The 16,149-nt window shown below is 41.5% G+C and overlaps 2 protein-coding genes across 2 annotated transcripts in view; one reads left to right on the top strand and one right to left on the bottom strand.

Annotated features, from left to right (window-relative positions):
• tm2d2 (TM2 domain containing 2) overlaps nt 1–6,226 on the top strand; it is a 28,807-nt gene extending 22,581 nt beyond the window's left edge. Inside the window, 1 exon segment of the mRNA XM_042320170.1 lies at nt 6,092–6,226. The gene's annotated coding sequence lies outside the window, so the exon portion shown is untranslated.
• On the bottom strand, nt 365–15,779 carry htra4 (HtrA serine peptidase 4). Its single transcript, XM_024417920.2, has 10 exons — nt 14,987–15,779; nt 7,971–8,070; nt 7,520–7,724; nt 6,086–6,175; nt 5,827–5,931; nt 5,493–5,525; nt 3,557–3,671; nt 3,305–3,362; nt 2,924–3,019; nt 365–1,068 (listed from the first exon to the last, which is right to left on the bottom strand). Exons 1-10 carry the CDS (start codon nt 15,405–15,407, stop codon nt 903–905), a joined length of 1,389 nt encoding a protein of 462 aa, XP_024273688.1. The 5' UTR covers nt 15,408–15,779; the 3' UTR covers nt 365–902.
• Between the last annotated feature and the right edge of the window lie 370 nt (nt 15,780–16,149).

Genomic DNA, 16,149 nt, shown 5'->3' with positions numbered 1-16,149 from the left:
TTGTTCCAGAATCTCCCATAAGCATTCAATTGTGTTGAGATCTGGTGACTGAGACGGCCATGGCATATGGTTTATATCGTTTTCATGCTCATCAAGCCATTTCAGTGACCACTCGTGCCCTGTAGATGGGGGCCTTTGCCATCATTTGGGGTCAAAGCCATGGTAGCCAAAATAATGGCCTGCCCATCATTTTTATACATGACCGTAAGCATGAGATGTTAATTGCTTAGTTAACTACGGAACCACACCTGTGTGGAAGCACAGGCTTTCAATATACTTTGTATCCCTCATTTACTCAAGTGTTTCCATTATTATGGCAGTTACATGTACTTAGAGGAAAGGAAAACCAGGTTTTAGAGACAAGCACTATAAAGACTTTATTTAGTGTCCACAAATGTCATATTCGCCACTTCCAGAGGTAACACATTGTACATATCATGACTTAAAAAAAACACAAACCATATCTCTTAGAACTGCCTATACAGACTGGAGCTGAATGTCTCCTAAGTACATTGGATTCTATAGTTCTGGCAGAGAAATGAGTGCGGCACAGTTCATAAGGGACTCCCATCACCACAATGTTGCATATTGTAACTACGTATATTGCTATGGGAGTACGTCAGCGCTAACACGTGCATGTATGGCATGAACCACATTCACTTGTGACACACAGGCACCATAAACAACCGACGTACAATGCATTTGGCACAACTGTTGTGATACAACAGAGTTTAAAAAAAAATCTATACAAAAATAACACAATTGTCATGGAAACATGGCACAATGGTTGTGTAAACATTTTGGTGCAGACAAACTTGGATCACAGTTGTATCACAACCGTTGTGTCAAAACCTCCGTGTGTGTACGGGGGACACAATGAGTGGAGCGAGGCAGGCAGCCACTCAGTCGATTTCCTCAGGGACAACGTTAATCATGACGTCTTCGTTAGCTCGCCGCACTACCACGGACAGCGGACTGCCTGACTGGACAGCGTCACTCACCTCGTCTGTGGTCTGGATGGGTTGACCGTTGATGCTGATTATAACATCATGGTTAATCATGCCAGCACTGCATGGGGAACATGCATTAGAAAACAATTAACACTACACACACCTAGCCTGCTCCCAGATCTGTTTGTGCTCTTGACCACTCTGTTGATTGCCGTCAAGCCAATGTTTGGCGTGACACGGACTTGGCATGATAGCACAAATACTGGCACTCAGGCTCACGCACCCTCGCTGTTATACGAAACTCAACCTTTCTCTGACTTCTCATCTTATACCCTAAAGGAACAAGCATTGACCTTTAGACTAAGTTGCAGATGCTGTGTCTTGATCTGAGAGAGAGAGATGCCGGTGGATTCAAATCCAACAGAAAATAGGCCAATCAGTACCATTCACTATAGTTTTGTAGTGTTTGCCAGGCTGGTTTATTATTGGACCTAACATCTATTAGCCATTTTGATTGGCATTCAGATTCAGAAGCATTTGTTTGAGAGGGCTGCTGCATGCATGTTTGTGTTCCATAGCTGTGGGGGCTACTTCCTGCTATTACCTGCAACGACAACATAGCACACAGAGCTATTGAGACAGATTTGAGCTCCTAACTGTTCTAGCTTTTTTTGCATGGGGTAAGAGGGGATGTGGTTGAAAGTAATAGGGCTCTGTTCAAAAGTAGTGCACTATGAAGGGTATAGGGTACCATTTGGGGCATGGCCAGGAAGAGGACGTAATCAGAAGCCTGCCTGTGGGTGACTGCTGGCTGCAGTGTAGTAGAGATCTGGACCAGAGTCTAGTCTAATAGCCTTGATAACCACAGGCCTGTCATTCCGTTCCTTTGAAAATATCCTGATGCCTCCAAACCCCTTTGTGCACAGCACTGTCTGCTAAACCATTTGACCAAGACCTAATGGATAAACAGACAAGTATCCTACTGCGCAGCACAAATCATACAGACTTGTTTCAGGTTGTGTCCAAAACCTTTTAATATTGAGTAGTGCTACTGTATCCTTCTTATATCCCATTAAAACTGCTTTGGTATTATGAATTTAATAAAGTTCCTATTCAAAAAGCGCAATGTAACAGGTAGTTGTCAGATTTAGGTCTCTATACCACTCAAATACACAAAACTATCATCTGTGAATAACATAGTAATGGCGGTATTGTCCCATTATCAGGCCTTCTGTGGGTGTTCCCACCATATGCCAATAATGAGAAGAAGTCTAAACTTGACTCGGCGTGTGTCCTAAAATAGCCGTCTGTCCCCTGTCTGGCATCGGCACACATTTCAGCAAATAAACGCAGGGTCTAAATTAATTGTTTACGAGTGAACTTCAGTGAGTACCGTAAAGATTGTGCAAAATAAGATTAAGGAGAGCTATATCATTGCCATGGGGCGGCAGGGTAGCCTAGTGGTTAGAGCGTTGGACTAGTAACCGGAAGGCTGCAAATTCAAATCCCCGAGCTGACAAGGTACAAAACCCACTGTTCCTAGGCCGTCATTGAAAATAAGAATTTGTTCATTAACTGACTTGCCTAGTTAAAAAAATGGATGAGACAGCAGTCGGGTTTGACATGGTCAGCTTAACTACAGGGGATACGAGGTGTGCGTGAGAGAATGGTGCTAAAGCACAAAATCGGTGTTGTGTGATTGGCAGCCAAGTCTTTACAAGTCTGATCTGCAATGGATTTGTTATTCTAATGTTTATACTGGTCACAATAAGCAAAAGCTGTGTGCGTTAAGGAAATAGATCCCCGTCTCTAATAAGCACCGGTTGTGTTAAGTGATTAGAAGCAAATGTCTGGGATATTAATTTAAGTTTTACGGTAGTGCACTACTTTTGACCAGGACCCATAGAACTCTGATAAAAAGTAGTGCACTTTATAAGGATAGGGTGCAATTTGGGATGCACACTCAGTCTTACCTGGAGGCAGCTGTTCCTGGGATCACTTCATAAACGTACACTCCTGAGCTCACATCTGGGAAGCTGCTCTCCCGCTCCCTCAGATCTCGGATCAAACTGGGAGGAGGAAACGGAGGATATTACACACAGTATGGCAAGACTTGGAAATGGTCACACACAAGATTTTAGCCAGCAACATTTTGAGAAAGGCAACAATTTGACCGTAAACTTAATATAGATTGTGGCTTAATCGGGATCAGCATTTATGGTGCATAGTAAACCTGCCAGTAATAATGGCAAGGGCTGCATCCCCAATGGCACCCTATTCCCTATATAGTACACTACTTTTGACCTGGCCATGGAAAAGTGATCCCTTTTGACCAAAATCAGATCTTTACTCACTGAGTTGAGAGTTGAAGCATCCGGACACCCATGTATTTCTTTTTTGGCAGTGTCTTTCCTGATAACAATGCAGTAAAATAAGAACGGTTATAGAATACCAAATAATTGTATAGAAATGTGCCAAATAAGAATTTGATCTTAACTGACTTGACTAGTCAAATAAAAATGATCCGCAATCTGAACAAGAAAAGCTGTCATGTAAATCATGGGGTATATTAGTGAAATCGGTAGTGAAGAATTAGTCATACAAACCCTTGATTTGTCTGTCGTAGGAATCCGCAAGGAATTGCCGTATTCTGTCAGCAGGAATTGCAAAGGATATTCCTGCTGTGACCTTCAGAGTATTTATGCCAATGACATCCCCATCCTGGAAACAAGTCAAATTGAACATAACAAATGATGAATATAAACAGAACTGGAGCATTAAAATATGAAAATATGCATTTGATATACAGTACCAGTCAAAAGTTTGGACACACCTACTCATTCAAGGGTTTTTCTTTATTTTGACTATTTTCTACATTGTAGAATAATAGTAAAGGATTCAAAACTTTGAAATAACACATATGGAATCATGTAGTAACCATAAGCTTTAAACAAATCAAAATATATGTTATATTTGAGATTCTTCCAAGTAGCCAGCCTTTGCCTTGATGACAGCTTTGCACACTCTTGGCATTATCTCAACCAGCTTCATGAGGTAGTCACCTGGAATGCATTTCAATGCCTTGTTAAAAGTTCATTTGTGGAATTCTTTTCCTTAATGTGTTTGTGCTAATCAGTTGTGTTGTGACAAGGTAGAAGTGGTATACAGAAGATAGCCCTATTTTGTAAAATACCAAGTCCATATTACATCTCCATGTGTGGTTCCCACCATGAAGCACGGAGGAGGAGGTGTGATGGTGTGGGCGTGCTTTGCTGGTGACACTGTCAATGGTTTATTTAGAATATAAGGGCACATTTATCCTTAACCAGCATGGCTACCACAGCATTCTGCAGCAATACGCCATCCCATCTGGTTTGCACTTAGTGGGACTATCGTTTGTTTTTCAACAGGATAATGACCCAACACACCTCCAGGCTGTGTAAGGGCTATTTGACCAAGGAGAGTGATGGAGTGCTGCATCAGATGACCTGGCCTCCACAATCACTACCGACCTCAATCCAATTGAGATGGTTTGGGATGAGTTGAGCCACAGAGTGAAGGAAAATCAGCCAACAAGTGCTCAGCATATGTGGGAACTCCTTCAAGACTGTTGGAAAAGCATTCCTCATGAAGCTGGCTGAGAGAATGCCAAGAGTGTGCAAAGCTGTCATCAAGGCAAAGGCTGGCTACTTTGAAGAATCTAAAATCTAAAACCTATTTTGATTTGTTTAAAACTTATTTCAGATTCCATATGTGTTATTAATAGTTTTGATGTCTTCACTATTATTCTACCATGTAGAAAATAGTAAAAATAACGAAAAACCCTTGAATGAGTAGGTGTGTCCAAACTTTCGACTGGTACTGTACATCCATGGAATATGTACTTTCATTAAAGAAAGTTCCTTTGAACATGTCAGTCAACATTGTGTAATGTTCTGTTCTTTCCTGTGGTTCCAAGAATGTTCTGTTGTTTCCATGTGTGATGCTAAGCATGGTAATTCTCACTGAGTGAAGGAACAGAATGAGATGTGTATCCTTTTGGTGTATTTGAAAGTAAAGCAATCTTTTTACAACATAAAGCTTGAGGCCACTGCTTTGATATATCCTATGTAATTGTGTATGCGTGCACAATTATGTTTTATGTAATTGCACTGCACCAATGCAATGTTGTGCAAAAGCCTTCTGTTATACACCACAAGGACTTAGATGGAAAAAATTATATAGCGGGTGAAGAAAGGCTTCGTCAAGGGCGACTCTAGGAGAATTCTTCTGCTTTGAGATCAATAGGCAGACATAAGTCATCACTATTACAGGAGTCTGCAGATAAAGAATGTTTCCCGTGGTGGATTTTAAAACAACAGATGTCACAGTAAAACATAGAATGGGGACCTTGAGCAGTAAGCCACATATAGAAAACAGAATTATGACCTTGCAAATATTTCCTAAAAAAAAAGAAGATACATAGCCTGCCTGCATTTCAAATGTGCTGATTTACATATTACAATCCTCTCAAATACAATATCAAGTAGTAAATCCCCTTACCAAGTTAACAAGTGGTCCCCCTGAGTTGCCATACTATAAAAGAACAGAGCAATAAACAAAAGGTAATGACAATTGTATTGCAGTGCAATGTTTCATCCAAAACAGAGACAAGAAGAGAAAATGGACACATACAGTATGCAATGATATGTAAAGTGATGCACATGCAGTAAAAAACATTCTCAAAATACTGCTGCTTCATGTTTGCAGCCTAAATGGCACCCTATTCCCTATATGGTGAACTACTTTTGAACATGCAGGGCCTATAGGGCTCTGGTCAAAAGTAGTGCACTAAACAGGGAATAGGGTGCCATTTGAGTCACAGTCTATGACTCACGTTGATGATGGCGTCCGTCTGGATGTACTCCATGTCAGAGTCTTTGAGTCCCAGCTCCAGGCCATTCCTATGGGCCGTACTGATGATGCCTGTGGTGACCGTGTTCTGCAGGGGGAAGAAAATTCAAACAAAGCTTCAAAACTAATATCCAAGTGAGCGCTGGCCTTTTTCATGTTTGTTGTGATGTATTTGTGGTTCCAATCATCCTTTCATGTGTTTACGCAAGATGATAACAGTTGAGCATGTTCCCTCCCTTTACCTGCAGGGAGAAGGGACTGCCCACTGCCACCACAAACTCCCCCGGCCGAAGGTCAGACGAGTGGCCCAGCAGAAGCACCGGCAGTGGACTCTACAGAACAAGGCAAACATAGAGATCATATAAATCACAAATCCACTGTTTCATGTTGCTGGGATATCAATGTTCATTATAGTGTTCTATTTAATTATGTGAAGAAAGTGAGTTAGCATCGCTACTGCCTTCCTAAGACCTGTAGTACTTTCCTGGAACCCAGAAATGTTTGGGCTTTTCTTTAAGCTGTGTCCGAGCCAGAACGGCCCATAGAGCAGGAACCTGTTTCTGAAGCTTGAGGCAGTTTGATGTAAAGTACACCCCCTGAACAGGACGCTAGTTAGCTTTTCTGGGACAGTAGTATTGATGGTGCTTCTGGAGTATGTTGTGTCAATAAGGCGTGGGTTTGAATCCCAGGTCTGCCATTGTAGAGATGGACTGTGTTGTAAAGGCAACTGTGGGCTTACTGACTGACACATTGCTAGCCCTGTTCATTGAGTCATCAGAGCTGCTTCCTGATACTGTATATGCAGTAAGGGAAGACAAATCACCCCCCCCCCCCAAAAAGGGAGAGAGGCTTTCCAACTGCTCTGTTATACATTGTCCCTATCAACAGAAGACCCTATGGCACTGAATCATCAGTAAAGCTAACAAGGCACTCTCACTCTAACCTTCACGCCCAGCCTAAGCGTGTATCCGCATGCCTTTTCTTGTCGTGGGTTGAAGTATTTGTATTGCTGGAATCTGACGATTACAGTTTATTTCCATTGCCAGCCCCTCTAGGGCCTAAAGCCTTGTTCCATCACAGCCACACTTTGCAGGCAACTTTTGGGGTCTGTTGCAGCCAATGACCGCTTACTGTCTACCATCACAACTCATTCTACCTAATCCCTTTCTACTGCGTTTGTAGTCTCCACGGAAGTTTCTAGTCTTCTGAAGTATATTGTGTAGTGGTGAGCTGAGTCAAAATGATCAGTTGTATTGCCTGTATGGTTTGTCCCTGGCCTAGATTGGGTTTTAGTGGACTGTGCTTTGGCCAGGGATCCCATAATGCCACACAAAGTAGCTGTTTACCCAAGCTCCTGTCGTTGCGGTGACAAATGTTTTAGTAACAGCACCACTTGCGAATACTGGAAGAAAAAAAGGGCTGAAGCTGTGAATTTGTAAGACCAGAACAATAGCCCCTAGAGGAAAACCTTGGCGACAAATTGACCATGTCAAGGAGTGCAATCCAATTTTGGTCAGGCAAAAGGCCCTCTGTCGCCTTTTTTATGTTAGTCACTGATGACAACCCAGTCGGCCAGTGGAAAACACCAAGCAACATTTTGTTTAAGGACCTGTGGAATGAGAGGAGGCCCTTGGAACAGCCTCATTTTAGGGAGGAGGAAAAGGAAGAGCACTCACATCCGACTCAATTTTGATGAGTGCGATGTCTAGCTTTGTGTCCACGTCCTTGACGGAGGCATCGAATTTGACACCGTTCTTCATCTCCACTTTGATTCTCTGCTTGTTGGTGAGAACGTGGGCGTTGGTGACAATCCAGCCGTCCTCTGACACGATGAACCCCGAACCACTAGAGACGGGGACTTCCTGGTTTGAAAATGCCAACCTGAGTGAAAAGACACAACAACCAATCAGGTTGCTTTCATCGTCATACCAAAATATAATGGAATCAGTTCCAATGAAGGGTTTGCCAAAAACACCTAGTCAACAAAATGCAGAGCTTGAAAATGAAGTATTGGTCACAACTCTGTTAGACGCCTATTTCAATATGTTGCTGCAGAACGCATTGGGAGAGAGGCACATTACTGACAGAAAGATTAAAGGGCTCCAATACTGTACTTGCGGCTTCTACCTCTTGAAAAGCTCTAGGTGCACCACAGCAGGGGCTATCTTATCCACCACATCAGCAATGAAGTTGAATTTGAAGCGGATACTTCCTGGGTCCAGGGAACCTGAGGGGACAAAAGACAGAAATACAGAAAGGAAGGTTTATTCATGTGAAACAAAGTTCATGCATATATTGGAGGTAGGTTTCATATGTTGTTCATGAGCTGTAAACATTTTCATATTTATTGGCATACTAGTATATGCATTTTTTAAAATATAAAAAGCATAACATCTGTCAGACTTTTTACAGCAGTTAAAGAATAGTGGGAGGGCAAAGTGGTAGGATTTAAGCCCTCTCTGAGCCTGATATGGGTATGCAAATTCTGAGCTTTGGGTTTGGTGCATGGTCTCCTTATGAACACAATGACAAATACAGTGGGGCAAAAAAGTATTTAGTCAGCCACCAATTGTGCAAGTTCTCCCACTTAAAAAGATGAGAGAGGCCTGTAATTTTCATCATAGGTACACTTCAACTATGACAGATAAAATGAAAGAAAAAAAACCCAGAAAATCACATTGTAGGATTTTTTATGAATTTATTTGCAAATTATGGTGGAAAATAATTATTTGGTCATCTACAAACAAGCAAGATATATGGCTCTCACAGACCTGTAACTTCTTCTTTAAGAGGCTCCTCTGTCCTCCACTCATTACCTGTATTAATGGCACCTGTTTGAACTTGTTATCAGTATAAAATACACCTGTCCACAACCTCAAACAGTCACACATGTATGATACAGGGAAGCACTTAAGGCAAGTAGTAGCATATCTCGGCATTTTTAAATGTTTTCATTACAGTTGAAGGAACTTAGATCAGTAGGGAATTGCCCACAGGACCTGCGGGTCCTGACAGAGATCATTGCAGCACAGTCTGCATTTTTCATGCTGTGGTTGGGAGTGGTCGGTCCGACAGACAACTTTGGGATAAAAATATTTAAGTTGTCCCGCAGATTATTTGGAAACAGAGACATTGTATTAAAATCACATCTTTGTTGCATTATTCACACACACTGCGAATTCGCTGCTTCAAGTTCAAGTCTCCTAATTGGGTGTGTGAGATCAATTGTGCCTAGTACAGTTGAAGTCAGAAGTTAATATATCTTCACATGACCTCAGTATATACAGTATACACCCGTTCTGAAAGGCCCCAGAGTCTGCAACACCACTAAGCAAGGGGCACCACCAAGCAAGCGGCACCATGAAGACCAATGAGCTCTCCAAACAGGTCAGGGACAAAGTTGTGGAGAATTACAGATCAAGGTTGGGTTATAAAAAAATATCCAAAACCTTGAACATCCCATGGAGCACCATTAAATCCATTATTAGAAAATGGAAAGAATATGTCACCACAACAAACCTGCCAAGAAAGGGCCACCCAACAAAACTCACAGACCAGGTAAGGAGGGCATTAATCAGAGAGGCAACAAAGAGATGAAAGATAACCCAGAAGGAGCTGCAAAGCTCCACAGCGGAGATGGGATTATCTGTCCATAGGACCACTTTAAGCCGTACATTCCACAGAGCTGGGCTTTATGGAAGAGTGGCCAGAAAAAAAGCAATTGCTTAAAGAAAAAAATAAGCAAACACATTTGGTGTTCGCCAAAAGGCATGTGGGAGAATCCGCAAACATGTGGAAGAAGGTACTCTGGTCAGATGAGACTAAAATTGAGCTTTTTGGCCATCAAGGAAAACGCTGTCTGGCGCAAACTCAACACCTCCCATCACCCCGAGACCATCATCCCCGCAGTGAAGCATGGTGGTGGCAGCATCGTGCTGTGGGGGTGTTTTTCATCGGCAAGGACTTGGAAACTGGTCAGAATTGAAGGAATGATGGATGGAGCTAAATACAGGGAAAGTCTTGAGGGAAACCTGTTTCAGTCTTCCAGAGATTTGAGACTGGGACGGACGGAGGTTCACCTTCTGGCAGGACAATGACCCTAAGCATACTACTAAAGCAACACTCAAATGGTTTATAGGGAAACATTTAAATGTCTTGTAATGGCCTAGTCAAAGCCCAGACCTCAATCCAATTGAGAATTTGTGGTATGACTGAGCTGGAGCAGTTTTGCCTTGAAGAATGGGTAAAAATCCCAGTGGCTAGATGTGCCAAGCTTATAGAGACATACCCCAAGAGACTTGCAGCTGTAATTGCTGCAAAAGGAGGCTCTACAAAGTATTGACTTTGGGGCGGGGGTGAATAGTTATGCATGCTCAAGTTTTCAGTATATTTGTCTTATTTCTTGTTTGTTTCACAACAAAAAATATTTTGCATCTTCATAGTGGTAGGCATGTTGTGTAAATCAAATAATACACCCCCCCCCCAAAAAAATACATCTTAATTCCAGGTTGTAAGGCATCAAAATAGGAAAAATACCAAGGGGGGTGAATACTTTCGCAAGCCACTGTATCTTATATGCAAAACGTGCCGACAGAATTTGATCTCCCTGTGCTGCTGACGGCATTTTTTCTATTTGTATTATACATTTTTTAAAGATTTATCAGGGGGTGCTGCAGCACCCTCAGCACCCTTACTTTCCGCAGCTATGCTAGAGACCCCTTGAGCCTTTGGCCCCTATTCTGCTACCTGTTTGCTTGGATAGCTTGTCAGGTTGGTTTCCAGGGACCAAATTGATATCAGCAAGCTTGTGCCTGCTGAGCTCATGGCCTTGTTTGCCCACAAGGCAAATCAAGGTCTGAATGCAGCGAACACCCAGCCTGTAAGCCCACCTGATTGGCTGGCAGGAGGTGGAGCACCTTTATAGGCCACCTAGCTCTCCTCTTCTACTTAAAGGTTATTTATGACTCTCTTACTTCAGGCGAACTTGAAATCTTTGCCCCCCCAAAACTATTCCCCTGCAGTATCTCCTCTTCCCATTTATAGGGCATTTCTTCTCATGTAGCCTACGGCACGTTGCTCTCACACACACGTTTATCACATGTACTTTCCCTAAAGCTCCTGTGCACCACACCTTATCCTTAATGCATTCAGACACACGGTTTTGAGATTGATATTTGCATAGCAGCACAATGAACTAATCTCTGCGGAAACTTCTTTGAATGCAAATTTAAGCATGGCAAACAAAGGTACTCCTTTTGCCAAGACATATCCTTGGCAGGACACCGAATATTTTTTTGCCTTCACCCCCCCCGCCCCCAAAAACAACTTCTTATAAGCTACTAGTGCACTCTTTAAAATCTATGCCATTTTACAAACATATTCAAATGTTTAACACTTTCTACATAAGATGATTATCAGAATTGGGTGCATTCTCCTGGTGCTGTCAGAAGCCTGGGCCCTTTGGGAGACTGAGGTTGTGTCCAACATGGCACCCTATTCCCTATACAGTGAGTATACCAAACATTAGGAACACCTTACTAATATTGAGTTGCATCCTCCAGAACAGCCTCAATTCGTCGGGGCATGGTGTTTAAAGCGTTCCACAAGGATGCTGGCCCATGTTAACTCCAATGCTTCCCATAGTTATGTCAAGTTGGCTGGATGTCTTTTGGGTGGTGGTAAATTCTTGATACACGCTGGAAACTGTTGAGCGTTTGTCAAACCGGTGCGCCTGGCATCTAGTACCATACCCCGTTCAAAGACACTGAAATATTTTGTCTTGCCGATTCACCCTCTGAATGGCACACATATACAATCCATGTCTCAATTGTCTCAAGGCTTAAAAATCCTTCTTTAACCTGTCCCCTCCCTTTCATCTACACTGATTGAAGTGGATTTAATAAGTGACATCAATAAGGGATCATAGCTTTCACCTGTATAGTCTATGTCATGTGGAGTATAGTGCATTACTTTTGACCATTTGGGACGCAGCCTGAGCGATTGACTTGAGGGAGGCCATGGGGTGCACTGCATCTGTTCATGGATACTGTCCCTAGGCTCCACTGCCAAACTCTGATGGATGGTCAGAGCTTGGAATGCCTTGAACAATATAAAAATACTGGGTGCACTGCACACATCACAAATTTAGTATTTCAGATAAAATGCACTTTGAATGGATTCCTCTGGATTTTACTTGGAAAAGATTCAGCTTGTTTATTTTCTCATTTTGAGATATAATTCTATTTAAAATTGTGATTCAATTAATTAACTATACCAGAATAACTTTGGTGAACGTGCCTTCCATCACTGTGTTGTGTCAGTAGTGATGGGGAAGAAATAAAATCTATATTATCAAAAATCAATCGTATTTGATTATCGCAATATTATTTTTTTGCACTAATTGGCTGTACCTGCACCAAAACTCCAGTATTTTTATTTCATAGCTTGTACTCCATCTTTTTAAACATGGAGACAATTTGTTTTCAACACTTTTATTTCTATGACTGATCAAAACTAGTTTTCTCCAGGCTCACTGTTGTCCCTCTTCAGCAGACAAGGTGAGCAATATGTTTGGAACATCGAATCGCAATAAAATCACATTATCGATACATAAAGAATCGTGAGAATTGCAATACATACTGTATCGGCACTTAAGTATCGTGATAAAACCGTATCGCAAGGCCCCAGACCTATATTTCTAGCCATATTAGACTGTTATACTCCTGTATGTTAGGCTACGAATCAACTAGAATCTCTGTAACAAACCCACAGAGACATAAAGCATAAATAACACACCGCCTACAGATTTTATACAATGAGCAAAGAAAAAGCTGTCAGCACATTCAGCGTGGCTACTTATTCAGGCTGGTGTTATTACTAAGATTACTAATGCTAAAGAGAGGTGATGAAACAATGTGTTAACACCTTTCTTGCCCGTAGTGTACATCTGAGGCCGTATGTATCAAGTTTCTTAGAGTAGGAATGTTGATCAAGGATCAGGTCCCCCGTCAATGTCATTTTTATTAATTGTGATCTAAAAGGCAAGACTGATCCTAGATCTGCACTCTCATCACTACTCAGACACATTTTATTAATACAGGCTCTGTAACTCAGTAAAGTGTTGAATGTTGCTGCAAAGGTAGTCGACACAGCTCTGTTTTGTACACAACTTTGGCTCCCATGTAGAGGAATCCTGTCATGCAGTGAAATCTGAAGTACTGTTCTCTCTACGATTGCTCTCTTAACCCCTCCGCATGCTCCAAGCCTTTTATAGGCTGCTTCTCATTCAGGTGATTACTCAGTCCAATCACCTCATTCTTGTGCCAGTCCGTTAAACATTATGTGACACCCTCCAAAGCACACAGTAATTGGAAGCCATGTGGTTTGCACACCTGCTTTTCTTAGAAACCAGGAGGGGATCTAATGCATGATGAATTTCTTATTTTCTCCATACACATTCTACTGTGGGTATAGCAACAATAAGTAACCACTTGCTATAAGTAATAGGCCTAGATTGTGTTGCAATTTGACACATTTCCGTTTAGGCATAACAACAGTTTTGTCAATAATAATGAAACCATTACCATGTCTAACACTTTCTTGCTGGCACAACATGGAACAGCAGACTGTAAACTGGCATTTGTTATCGTCTCAGATCCATCAAGATATCAACAGCTTGATCATGGAGCAAGTACGGAGGCCCAATACCAGATCATTCACTCCTGCTCTCTTTGACTACTATGTGTACAATTCACCATCTCAAACCGTGCTAGAAAGTAATAGCCTACATCCTGAATGCCTCCGTATTCCCTATATAGTTCCCATAGGGCTCTGGTCAAAAGTAGTGCACTATATAGGGAATAAGGTGCCATTTGGGATGGACCAACATAACATGTAGGCCTATGATTATGACCAAAAATCGATTGAATATGCTCAGGATCCATGCTAGATGAGAAAAGAAAAACACAGGGTTTGTCTGATTGTATTGTAAACAACATCTACCCTAACGCACTTTGCATTTTAGCATCGGATGGCATGCTAACAGGACCAACCTTTATCAAATAAAGTTGATCTGTCGATCCTTTATTCAATGAAATAATGTTTTATTGGTGGGCTTGGTTGGAAGTAATGTTGTACTTCTGCCAAGGCTCTGGCCAGGGTGTTTTTTTCTCTATTGGAGAAAACAATTTAATCAAGTTTTCCCTTACATAATTGGATCAGAGAGAGAATGAAAGGTGAATCATTCTTCAGTAGGCTGTAAAATAAGATGATGGCTTGACCTTAGAGAGAAGCAGCAGTTTAGCCTTCCTACTTAATAGGTTCATTACAATCCCTACATGCAGCCTGGCTTACACATTGCAGTAGAGCACAAATACCCATGTTGGGTCAACTTGACAAGTAGTTAGGACTGTACAATCCAGTTATTCAACAATTAGGACTGTACAATCCAGTTATTCAACAATTAGGACTGTACAATCCAGTTATTCAACAATTAGGATTGTACAATCCAGTTATTCAACAATTAGGACTGTACAATCCAGTTATTCAACAATTAGGATTGTACAATCCAGTTATTCAACAATTAGGACTGTACAATCCAGTTATTCAACAATTAGGACTGTACAATCCAGTTATTCAACAATTAGGATTGTACAATCCAGTTATTCAACAATTAGGATTGTACAATCCAGTTATTCAACAATTAGGACTGTACAATCCAGTTATTCAACAATTAGGATTGTACAATCCAGTTATTCAACAATTAGGATTGTACAATCCAGTTATTCAACAATTAGGATTGTACAATCCAGTTATTCAACAATTAGGATTGTACAATCCAGTTATTCAACAATTAGGATTGTACAATCCAGTTATTCAACAATTAGGATTGTACAATCCAGTTATTCAACAATTAGGATTGTACAATCCAGTTATTCAACAATTAGGATTGTACAATCCAGTTATTCAACAATTAGGATTGTACAATCCAGTTATTCAACGAAGAAAATGCATAAAGAAAATACATAAACACAAACTAGTGTCTTGATAACAATAGGCTACTTTGCATGGTTGACTGGAGATTTATAAATGTAGGCTATGAAACTTTTCTTCCTTTGGCCCTCAACCACCACTAGGATACTCACCCGAATCACAGTGGCCTTTCTGAATCAAGATGACCGGGGGATTTATACTGAGTTCTGCTCTTTTGTTCTCGGCTCTCAAACGGCACATACTGGGGTAAGTCCTTCCATCACTTCCGCACACCGGCTCGGCAAGGGTGCAAACGCATGAACCGCGAACTCTGCGCTTTCCCGCTGGATATTCGCATGTCATCCCCTCGCCACAAAGGCCAATACCGCGCTCCCCGCAAATGTCACCTTCTCCAGACGCGCATACTGTGCAGCATCCGCAGCTGTCCTTCACTACACCGTAGTAACACCGTGATTCAGGTGCGACAGGACAGCGGGAGCCATCACAGACTTCCGGACACGGAGTTTGTCTCTTGCGAAGTAACCGCGCATGAACCACAGAGGCGAAGACAATGCAAACCACAAACTTTATCATGTTCCAAAAAAAGCAGATAACTCTTGTAAATTCAATTCGTAACCAACAATGAACAAGTTCAAGTCCTCCTGCCCGTTTTGCCTATACCTGTCTATATCACCTCCGATTTTTATCTAAATTATGCCAAATTTGAAAAGAAAATGCATGTGCAAAATGTGCATTCAGAATCCACCGCTTTTGGTTGGTCTAGTTTGCAGTTTAGTCTAAATGTCTTGTAACTATGTTTCCAGTAGCAGCAGTCTGATTTTGAGCTCCACTATTGCTTAGTCCTTTAAGTCCCCCAAGTGAACTCTCCGGAATGCAGCTGTGTGACTTTATGTAGAGGATTTGAAGAGACCCACAAGGAAGGAGCACCCTTTCAGTTTTCAGTACAGCTGTCTCCTGTGTGAATGATCAACAACACTCACATCACTGTAACTCACTTGATGACATATGACAGCATAAACCTACTTTTTTTGTGATCATTTTGAGGATTTATAAATTACAATTTCAGTGGGTTGGTTAACCATGACTGCATAATATCTGCCTGGTCTATTTAGTGTAGTGTATGTTACTTGATGTTAGGTTACATTACATTGATTAGATGTAACATAGTAAATACGGAACACTCAAATTACACTGAACAAAAATATAAAAACGCAACATGCAACAATTTCAAAGATTTTACTGAGTTACAGTCAAATGAAATAAATTCATTAGGCCCTAATCTATGGATTTCACATGACTGAGAATACAGATATGC

Source organism: Oncorhynchus tshawytscha, linkage group LG04, assembly GCF_018296145.1.
Source record: "Oncorhynchus tshawytscha isolate Ot180627B linkage group LG04, Otsh_v2.0, whole genome shotgun sequence".
Taxonomy (NCBI): domain Eukaryota; kingdom Metazoa; phylum Chordata; class Actinopteri; order Salmoniformes; family Salmonidae; genus Oncorhynchus; species Oncorhynchus tshawytscha.
This window is presented reverse-complemented; position numbering and strand designations above follow the sequence as displayed.